Source organism: Procambarus clarkii, chromosome 74, assembly GCF_040958095.1.
Source record: "Procambarus clarkii isolate CNS0578487 chromosome 74, FALCON_Pclarkii_2.0, whole genome shotgun sequence".
NCBI classification, from domain to species: Eukaryota; Metazoa; Arthropoda; class Malacostraca; order Decapoda; family Cambaridae; genus Procambarus; species Procambarus clarkii.
The window spans coordinates 21937170-21947864 of NC_091223.1; the positions used below are offsets into that span (position 1 = coordinate 21937170).

Genomic DNA, 10695 nt, shown 5'->3' on the forward strand with positions numbered 1-10695 from the left:
AAAAGAGATGCTAATTTCGGAGTATTTAAATACACCAAAGATCAACACCTCCCAAGAGCACTAGAGCAAGTGAGGGGTCATTTAGACGTTAATTTCATCAAGTCCCTGTTAATATGGGAAGACACAGTGTCTATGCTTAAGGCACAACTCTCCTAAACACGAGAGTGAAGTATACAACTTTAGAACACTTTCCCACCAGGAGACTCGAACCCTAGCCAGCACAGAAGCCTTCCAGCAACTGGCATAACAGGTACGCCTTAACCCTCTCCACCACCTGCTCAGACCCTTAAAAGAGATGCTAATTTCGGAGTATTTAAATACACCAAAGATCAACACCTCCCAAGAGCACTAGAGCAAGTGAGGGGTCATTTAGACGTTAATTTCATCAAGTCCCTGTTAATATGGGAAGACACAGTGTCTATGCTTAAGGCACAACTCTCCTAAACACGAGAGTGAAGTATACAACTTTAGAACACTTTCCCACCAGGAGACTCGAACCCTAGCCAGCACAGAAGCCTTCCAGCAACTGGCATAACAGGTACGCCTTAACCCTCTCCACCACCTGCTCAGACCCTTAAAAGAGATGCTAATTTCGGAGTATTTAAATACACCAAAGATCAACACCTCCCAAGAGCACTAGAGCAAGTCCATATTAACAGGGACTTGATGAAATTAACGTCTAAATGACCCCTCACTTGCTCTAGTGCTCTTGGGAGGTGTTGATCTTTGGTGTATTTAAATACTCCGAAATTAGCATCTCTTTTAAGGGTCTGAGCAGGTGGTGGAGAGGGTTAAGGCGTACCTGTTATGCCAGTTGCTGGAAGGCTTCTGTGCTGGCTAGGGTTCGAGTCTCCTGGTGGGAAAGTGTTCTAAAGTTGTATACTTCACTCTCGTGTTTAGGAGAGTTGTGCCTTAAGCATAGACACTGTGTCTTCCCATATTAACAGGGACTTGATGAAATTAACGTCTAAATGACCCCTCACTTGCTCTAGTGCTCTTGGGAGGTGTTGATCTTTGGTGTATTTAAATACTCCGAAATTAGCATCTCTTTTAAGGGTCTGAGCAGGTGGTGGAGAGGGTTAAGGCGTACCTGTTATGCCAGTTGCTGGAAGGCTTCTGTGCTGGCTAGGGTTCGAGTCTCCTGGTGGGAAAGTGTTCTAAAGTTGTATACTTCACTCTCGTGTTTAGGAGAGTTGTGCCTTAAGCATAGACACTGTGTCTTCCCATATTAACAGGGACTTGATGAAATTAACGTCTAAATGACCCCTCACTTGCTCTAGTGCTCTTGGGAGGTGTTGATCTTTGGTGTATTTAAATACTCCGAAATTAGCATCTCTTTTAAGGGTCTGAGCAGGTGGTGGAGAGGGTTAAGGCGTACCTGTTATGCCAGTTGCTGGAAGGCTTCTGTGCTGGCTAGGGTTCGAGTCTCCTGGTGGGAAAGTGTTCTAAAGTTGTATACTTCACTCTCGTGTTTAGGAGAGTTGTGCCTTAAGCATAGACACTGTGTCTTCCCATATTAACAGGGACTTGATGAAATTAACGTCTAAATGACCCCTCACTTGCTCTAGTGCTCTTGGGAGGTGTTGATCTTTGGTGTATTTAAATACTCCGAAATTAGCATCTCTTTTAAGGGTCTGAGCAGGTGGTGGAGAGGGTTAAGGCGTACCTGTTATGCCAGTTGCTGGAAGGCTTCTGTGCTGGCTAGGGTTCGAGTCTCCTGGTGGGAAAGTGTTCTAAAGTTGTATACTTCACTCTCGTGTTTAGGAGAGTTGTGCCTTAAGCATAGACACTGTGTCTTCCCATATTAACAGGGACTTGATGAAATTAACGTCTAAATGACCCCTCACTTGCTCTAGTGCTCTTGGGAGGTGTTGATCTTTGGTGTATTTAAATACTCCGAAATTAGCATCTCTTTTAAGGGTCTGAGCAGGTGGTGGAGAGGGTTAAGGCGTACCTGTTATGCCAGTTGCTGGAAGGCTTCTGTGCTGGCTAGGGTTCGAGTCTCCTGGTGGGAAAGTGTTCTAAAGTTGTATACTTCACTCTCGTGTTTAGGAGAGTTGTGCCTTAAGCATAGACACTGTGTCTTCCCATATTAACAGGGACTTGATGAAATTAACGTCTAAATGACCCCTCACTTGCTCTAGTGCTCTTGGGAGGTGTTGATCTTTGGTGTATTTAAATACTCCGAAATTAGCATCTCTTTTAAGGGTCTGAGCAGGTGGTGGAGAGGGTTAAGGCGTACCTGTTATGCCAGTTGCTGGAAGGCTTCTGTGCTGGCTAGGGTTCGAGTCTCCTGGTGGGAAAGTGTTCTAAAGTTGTATACTTCACTCTCGTGTTTAGGAGAGTTGTGCCTTAAGCATAGACACTGTGTCTTCCCATATTAACAGGGACTTGATGAAATTAACGTCTAAATGACCCCTCACTTGCTCTAGTGCTCTTGGGAGGTGTTGATCTTTGGTGTATTTAAATACTCCGAAATTAGCATCTCTTTTAAGGGTCTGAGCAGGTGGTGGAGAGGGTTAAGGCGTACCTGTTATGCCAGTTGCTGGAAGGCTTCTGTGCTGGCTAGGGTTCGAGTCTCCTGGTGGGAAAGTGTTCTAAAGTTGTATACTTCACTCTCGTGTTTAGGAGAGTTGTGCCTTAAGCATAGACACTGTGTCTTCCCATATTAACAGGGACTTGATGAAATTAACGTCTAAATGACCCCTCACTTGCTCTAGTGCTCTTGGGAGGTGTTGATCTTTGGTGTATTTAAATACTCCGAAATTAGCATCTCTTTTAAGGGTCTGAGCAGGTGGTGGAGAGGGTTAAGGCGTACCTGTTATGCCAGTTGCTGGAAGGCTTCTGTGCTGGCTAGGGTTCGAGTCTCCTGGTGGGAAAGTGTTCTAAAGTTGTATACTTCACTCTCGTGTTTAGGAGAGTTGTGCCTTAAGCATAGACACTGTGTCTTCCCATATTAACAGGGACTTGATGAAATTAACGTCTAAATGACCCCTCACTTGCTCTAGTGCTCTTGGGAGGTGTTGATCTTTGGTGTATTTAAATACTCCGAAATTAGCATCTCTTTTAAGGGTCTGAGCAGGTGGTGGAGAGGGTTAAGGCGTACCTGTTATGCCAGTTGCTGGAAGGCTTCTGTGCTGGCTAGGGTTCGAGTCTCCTGGTGGGAAAGTGTTCTAAAGTTGTATACTTCACTCTCGTGTTTAGGAGAGTTGTGCCTTAAGCATAGACACTGTGTCTTCCCATATTAACAGGGACTTGATGAAATTAACGTCTAAATGACCCCTCACTTGCTCTAGTGCTCTTGGGAGGTGTTGATCTTTGGTGTATTTAAATACTCCGAAATTAGCATCTCTTTTAAGGGTCTGAGCAGGTGGTGGAGAGGGTTAAGGCGTACCTGTTATGCCAGTTGCTGGAAGGCTTCTGTGCTGGCTAGGGTTCGAGTCTCCTGGTGGGAAAGTGTTCTAAAGTTGTATACTTCACTCTCGTGTTTAGGAGAGTTGTGCCTTAAGCATAGACACTGTGTCTTCCCATATTAACAGGGACTTGATGAAATTAACGTCTAAATGACCCCTCACTTGCTCTAGTGCTCTTGGGAGGTGTTGATCTTTGGTGTATTTAAATACTCTGAAATTAGCATCTCTTTTAAGGGTCTGAGCAGGTGGTGGAGAGGGTTAAGGCGTACCTGTTATGCCAGTTGCTGGAAGGCTTCTGTGCTGGCTAGGGTTCGAGTCTCCTGGTGGGAAAGTGTTCTAAAGTTGTATACTTCACTCTCGTGTTTAGGAGAGTTGTGCCTTAAGCATAGACACTGTGTCTTCCCATATTAACAGGGACGTGATGAAATTAACGTCTAAATGACCCCTCACTTGCTCTAGTGCTCTTGGGAGGTGTTGATCTTTGGTGTATTTAAATACTCCGAAATTAGCATCTCTTTTAAGGGTCTGAGCAGGTGGTGGAGAGGGTTAAGGCGTACCTGTTATGCCAGTTGCTGGAAGGCTTCTGTGCTGGCTAGGGTTCGAGTCTCCTGGTGGGAAAGTGTTCTAAAGTTGTATACTTCACTCTCGTGTTTAGGAGAGTTGTGCCTTAAGCATAGACACTGTGTCTTCCCATATTAACAGGGACTTGATGAAATTAACGTCTAAATGACCCCTCACTTGCTCTAGTGCTCTTGGGAGGTGTTGATCTTTGGTGTATTTAAATACTCCGAAATTAGCATCTCTTTTAAGGGTCTGAGCAGGTGGTGGAGAGGGTTAAGGCGTACCTGTTATGCCAGTTGCTGGAAGGCTTCTGTGCTGGCTAGGGTTCGAGTCTCCTGGTGGGAAAGTGTTCTAAAGTTGTATACTTCACTCTCGTGTTTAGGAGAGTTGTGCCTTAAGCATAGACACTGTGTCTTCCCATATTAACAGGGACTTGATGAAATTAACGTCTAAATGACCCCTCACTTGCTCTAGTGCTCTTGGGAGGTGTTGATCTTTGGTGTATTTAAATACTCCGAAATTAGCATCTCTTTTAAGGGTCTGAGCAGGTGGTGGAGAGGGTTAAGGCGTACCTGTTATGCCAGTTGCTGGAAGGCTTCTGTGCTGGCTAGGGTTCGAGTCTCCTGGTGGGAAAGTGTTCTAAAGTTGTATACTTCACTCTCGTGTTTAGGAGAGTTGTGCCTTAAGCATAGACACTGTGTCTTCCCATATTAACAGGGACTTGATGAAATTAACGTCTAAATGACCCCTCACTTGCTCTAGTGCTCTTGGGAGGTGTTGATCTTTGGTGTATTTAAATACTCCGAAATTAGCATCTCTTTTAAGGGTCTGAGCAGGTGGTGGAGAGGGTTAAGGCGTACCTGTTATGCCAGTTGCTGGAAGGCTTCTGTGCTGGCTAGGGTTCGAGTCTCCTGGTGGGAAAGTGTTCTAAAGTTGTATACTTCACTCTCGTGTTTAGGAGAGTTGTGCCTTAAGCATAGACACTGTGTCTTCCCATATTAACAGGGACTTGATGAAATTAACGTCTAAATGACCCCTCACTTGCTCTAGTGCTCTTGGGAGGTGTTGATCTTTGGTGTATTTAAATACTCCGAAATTAGCATCTCTTTTAAGGGTCTGAGCAGGTGGTGGAGAGGGTTAAGGCGTACCTGTTATGCCAGTTGCTGGAAGGCTTCTGTGCTGGCTAGGGTTCGAGTCTCCTGGTGGGAAAGTGTTCTAAAGTTGTATACTTCACTCTTGTGTTTAGGAGAGTTGTGCCTTATATATATATATATATATATATATATATATATATATATATTTATTTATTCTAGGTAAGCGTGATCGTTATGTCTCGAGTTGGTGATATTTGTAGAATTTGTGGATGGGGCTCATCACATCTCTTCGTTCATAGGTGTTACACATGTTTCTTCTGCGGAGAAACTGTATGTGTACAGTCTAGTGGTGAACACAGGAGAACCTGTGCTGGAGGTATGACCGTATTTTATATATTTATTTATTTATTTAATTCAAATGTGAAATATTAAGATGGGTTTTCCCCCTTCTCCGCGAGTGTGGGAGAGAGAGTGTATATAAATTATACACTATTTCCTTCATTAGGTAAACGTCGCCAGCCCACCCTCCCTTCCAGAGAGGATGGCTTCTTGTGCTTCTTGTGTGGAAATACAACCTTGAGACCTCACCACACTTTCCCTTGTGATAATTGTGGGACCTCTGTGTGTGAGGACTTGACCTCTGAACATCTACAAACATGTCCCCGTGGTGAGTGAATAAACCCTCCACCTTTATTTCTCTTAAGAATCTTTTTTTTTGAGAACTTATGTCATGGGGTTTAGTGAGTGGGTGTTGCCGTTTTATTATTATTATTATTATTATTATTATTATTATTATTATTATTATTTATTATTATTATTCCATTCCAGGAGCGATTCAGAGGCAGGTTGGGGAGGAACATGACAAAGCACAGCGTGACAATAACCCCTTAGGTGGAGGGGAGGGGGGAGAGGAAGCGATGAGTGATGATGATGATGGTGATGATGGTGATGTTGTCGATGGTGGTGGTGATAGGGGTGACATCTCTCAGCCGGGCCCTAGTGGTCTTAGACCCCCTGTCAACAATAGACTTAACGCCCTAAATAGTGATGAAAATTCCCCAGATGAGGAGGATGCTATAGACACTCCCCACTTAATTAATAGGGTAGGGGCTCTGGGGAATCTCTTTACTAGGCTGGAATATTCCATCCCCTCAGCCTTCGCCACAGACCCTATAGGACTCCTAAGCAACTTTAGGGACTATTACATATCTGAAATAGAGAATTACATGAATTCTCTTGGGGGACATGGCAATTTTACTTCATCATTAAAAATCCTCCTCGAAGTAAAGGTAACACTTTTGAAACAACGACTCACGGAAGATGATGACTTTAGAGAACACTTCATAACAACACCCGCTAGACTGGTAACTCTTGAGGATGTGGGTAATCTTATTGATAGCTGGGTGGCTTATATGATTACACGACTGGAAGATCTCCTTTCAGAAACAGAGGGGAGTGGTTTCATATTATATAATGTCGATTTCCTTAAAATCGTCATCTGTAATGCAAGTGTAAGGTCAGTTTTGGGGGATTATGTCCCTTATCCCCCATTTCTAAGGGGACGGCATGAGGTCTTCAACCCAAACCCAGCTGGTAACAATAAAACATGCATTATTCAGTGCATTGCTGCTTTTCTGGCGTCACAACAAGGGTGGAAGTGGAGACGTATAGGGAGACTTGTAGAGTCTCACTCTAGGATTAGGAAAATGGTCAAATACGACAATTTATCCTTCCCTCTGTCTTGGGAGGATATCTCTAAATTGGAGAATAGAAATAAACTATCCATTTTTTTGTATTCAATACACAAACATACAGATGGCGTCTATCACGTCTCTCTTTGTCGTCGTGGTAGCAGACAGTACTCGGTCATAGTTCCTTTATTGTTATTGGGGGAATCTCATGTGGCGTTGATTAAAGAGTTCGATAAGTTCCTACGGAACTTTACTCGCAGCCACAAACGAAAGACAGTCTTCTGTAGAAACTGTCTCTCAGAATATCAAAATTCGTCTGAGCTAACAAATCACTCATCTTCCTGCGACATCACTCAGAAAATTATCTACCCTCAGCCTGGGGACACACTCCATTTTAAAAATACTGGGAAAGGTTACGCCCCTTCCCATGTGAGCTATTTTGATTTCGAGTGTGTCCTAAGCACTGAGGATTGTCTAGGTTCTGTTACAGCCATACATAGACCTATAGCATACAGCTATATAATTGTTGATAGGAACCACACTGTCATTGATAAATTTACTTATTTTGGGGGGGACAGTGTTACTCATTTCATGCAGCGAGTTGCTACCAAATGGGAAATTATCAGATCCACCCTCCACCATTATGAAATAGACATGTCTCTTGAGGATATGATCCATTTTAGGAGACAGACTCACTGCCAGTTTTGTGAGCGGGTATTTACCCCCTCCAATTTCAAGGTTCAACATCATGATCACCTTAGGGAAAAGCTCAATTATATTGGAGCTCTATGTAATTACTGCAACCTCCGCCACAAGAATGCTCTGGAGAGTTTAGTTCTAATTGCCCATAATATGTCTTATGACATGGGCTTAATTTTGAGGGAGTTTACCATGGATTCAAATATTAAGAGCAATATCCTCATGAGACAGGGGACGAAATATCTTAAGGTGGAAATAGGGAAGCTTAAATTTCTTGATTCACTGGCTTTTATTACAGGTAGTCTTTCATCCCTAGCAAAGACCCACATTGATTCAGCCAGCCCCTTAACATTCACTCACTCAATGATAGAGGGTTTGCCCAAAAAGAGTCACCACCTACTCTTAAAGGGTAAGAAGTTTTTCCCTTATGAATATACCACAAAAATCAGCTGCTTTAATGACACAACACTCCCTCCTATTGAAATGTTCTACAGCTCCCTAAACAAATCAGGTATAACTTTGGACGAATATAGACATTCTAAATTAGTATGGGAGGCTACAGGGTGTAGGACATTAAAAGACTACCTCCTCATTTATTTGAGGTGTGATGTAGGATTACTGGCTGACATTTTTACACACCACAGGGCAATTCTAAATGATATATATTCTTTAGAATTGACACACTATTGCAGCCTCCCAGGGTACTCCTACGACTGCTTCCTGAAAAGTAGTAGAATATCGTTGGAGTTAAGTGCAGATGTGACGTTGCACAATCTCATATCACAAAACATACGAGGGGGTTTTACAACTGCAGTTAGGAGTTATGTCAGAGCTAACAACCGCTATGTCAACCCATCTTTTAACCCCCAGGAGGATAGGTCTTCATTCTTACTTTATCTCGACTTCAACTCCCTCTATGGGAGTTGTATGACTAGGAAATTGCCCCATGGGGGACTAAGGAGACTATCATCTGATGAGATGAACTCCTTCATTAGCGGGGGGAAGATAATGACAGAACAGCCTTTCTCTTCTAACAAAGGGTACTGGCTCTTAATTGACACCAAACTTTTAAGACCTGAAATAGCTAGACTAACAGACGATCTGCCCCTTTGTTTACACCATAGGGGAATAAGTAAGGAGGATATCTCACCATTTAGTAGGGGACTTCTGGAAACAAATAACATCACACACCTCCCCCCAAAAAACATCAAACTGGTTGGAGATCATCTCCCCAAGAAACATTATTTCATATCTCTTCACCTTTTACAACTATTTATTGAGATAGGACTTGAAGTGGAAACAATACATGCAATTTACGAGTTCCACCAGTCAGATTTTATGGCAGAATTTGTTAACACCAACGTTAACAATAGAAATGCTTCCACCAGTAATGATAGGAAAACACTCTTCAAATTACTGACGAACAGTGTTTTTGGTAAAATGCTACTGAATCCAGCTCGTTATGCCATTGACACCAAACTAGTGACTTCAGCTAGGGTCTTTTTACGAGAGGTGAAGAATCCTCGCTTTAAACGAATGGTGCATTTAGGCGACAATAAATTATTGTCTGTCAGTTCCAGACCATTCATTAAAATTACTCATCCTAATTACATTGGGTTTCAGATTCTTGAGCTAGCAAAATACAGCTTGTACCATTTTTGGTACAGGGTACTTAAGAACCACTATTCAGATAGGGTACAACTGGTGTATAGTGATACAGACAGTTTCATTTTCACCTTACTAGCTGAAGATGTTTTTAATGAGATGGGGAAAGAACCCCTTAGTTTGTGGATGGATACGAGTAATTTTCCTGAAACTCACCCCTTGTATGATCCTTCTAAAAAGGGTGTTTTAGGGCTGTTAAAGTCAGAGGTGTCAGATAAACACATCCTTGAAGTTGTGGCACTCAAGCCCAAAATGTATAGTGTGCTTTTGCTTGACAATAAAAATTCCATCACCGCTAAGGGTATTCCCTGAGCTGTGCAAAGATCTTTAACACATAACCACTTTAATGAGACCCTACACAGCAATGGTGTAGTGAATACTTTTAACTTCTCCTAAATAAGGAATGTAGGGGGGCAGATGGCAACCACATTCAATACTAAGAGGGGTTTAAGTGCATTTGATGATAAGCGCTTTTACCTAAATAAATACACTAGCCTAGCGTATGGTCACCCAGACATACCATCCGACCCCCACCCCAACACCTCAGCCCAAGGAATGTCCTCCGAGAGTGAAGGTGGTGACGTCATTGAACCACAAGGAGAGGAAGGACAACGCCCCACCAGCGAGAGTGAACCCTATGACGTCAGCAGTCAGTCACCTGAGGGAGGCGCACTACATCCCATTCACTCTCTGGGAGATGATGAGTCATCATCTTCGTCCCAGGAGGAGGAGGAGGAGGGGGAGGAAGACCCCACAACGGACTTGTGGGCGAGAAGGAGAGGTCTTGTTAATAAATATTATGTGGGGGGAGATGACCTACAATACGACTATGTTTAACCCTATGTACTTTGATAATATAATCTATAAATCATCAGGATTATTTCTTTTTCTCCTTCTTTAAGTATAGAGGCTTAAAATATATCCAACTTAAAAACAACTAAGGGAGGCTGGCCCCTCTTACGGTACACTCAAGGTCATCAAGTATGAGGAGGGCTGGTGAGGGGGGGACCGCCCCTTCTGCGAGGATCCTGTTTTTACACCTGTCCCATAGAGGGAAGTGGGGGGGGGGTATCTGCCGCTCACCTGAGTGTTTATTATACAAATATACTGTCATACTTTTCTGTATAAATGAACATGAACATGAACATAGCAACACATAATAGATACCTATCTTCACTATTTTTACGATTGTTGCTGCCCCACACCTTGGACGACCTAATATGGGGTGGCTCTAAGTGGCACTCCGCCTCTGATTTTCTTATCTGATTGCCCTTCATAGGTAGCTACTTTACTGTAAATGAACATGATCATAGTGGCACATAATAGATACCTATCTTCACTGTTTTTTCGACTGCTACCACTCACACCTTGGGTGACCTAATATGGAGTGGCACTATGTGGCTCCCCGCTTCTGATTTCTTATCTGATCCCCCTACATAGATGGCTCTATGTGGCATCTCCTATTCTACTCGCACACACAACACACACACACACACACACACACACACACACACACACACACACACACACACACACACACACACACACACACACACACAAAACACACACACA

General features: G+C 43.2%; 1 protein-coding gene across 1 annotated transcript in view; it reads left to right on the plus strand.

Moving 5' to 3' along the window:
• Positions 1 to 9639, plus strand: part of LOC138356844 (uncharacterized) — a gene marked incomplete at its 3' end in the record, with an annotated part of 35589 nt that extends 25950 nt beyond the window's left edge. The window contains exons 3-8 of the mRNA XM_069313187.1: positions 7117 to 7242; positions 7714 to 7821; positions 8119 to 8190; positions 8503 to 8625; positions 9076 to 9363; positions 9541 to 9639. Of these exons, the coding sequence (XP_069169288.1) occupies positions 7117 to 7242; positions 7714 to 7821; positions 8119 to 8190; positions 8503 to 8625; positions 9076 to 9363; positions 9541 to 9639 (816 nt within the window). The remainder of the gene's footprint in view (positions 1 to 7116; positions 7243 to 7713; positions 7822 to 8118; positions 8191 to 8502; positions 8626 to 9075; positions 9364 to 9540) is intronic.
• Positions 9640 to 10695: the final 1056 nt, after the last annotated feature.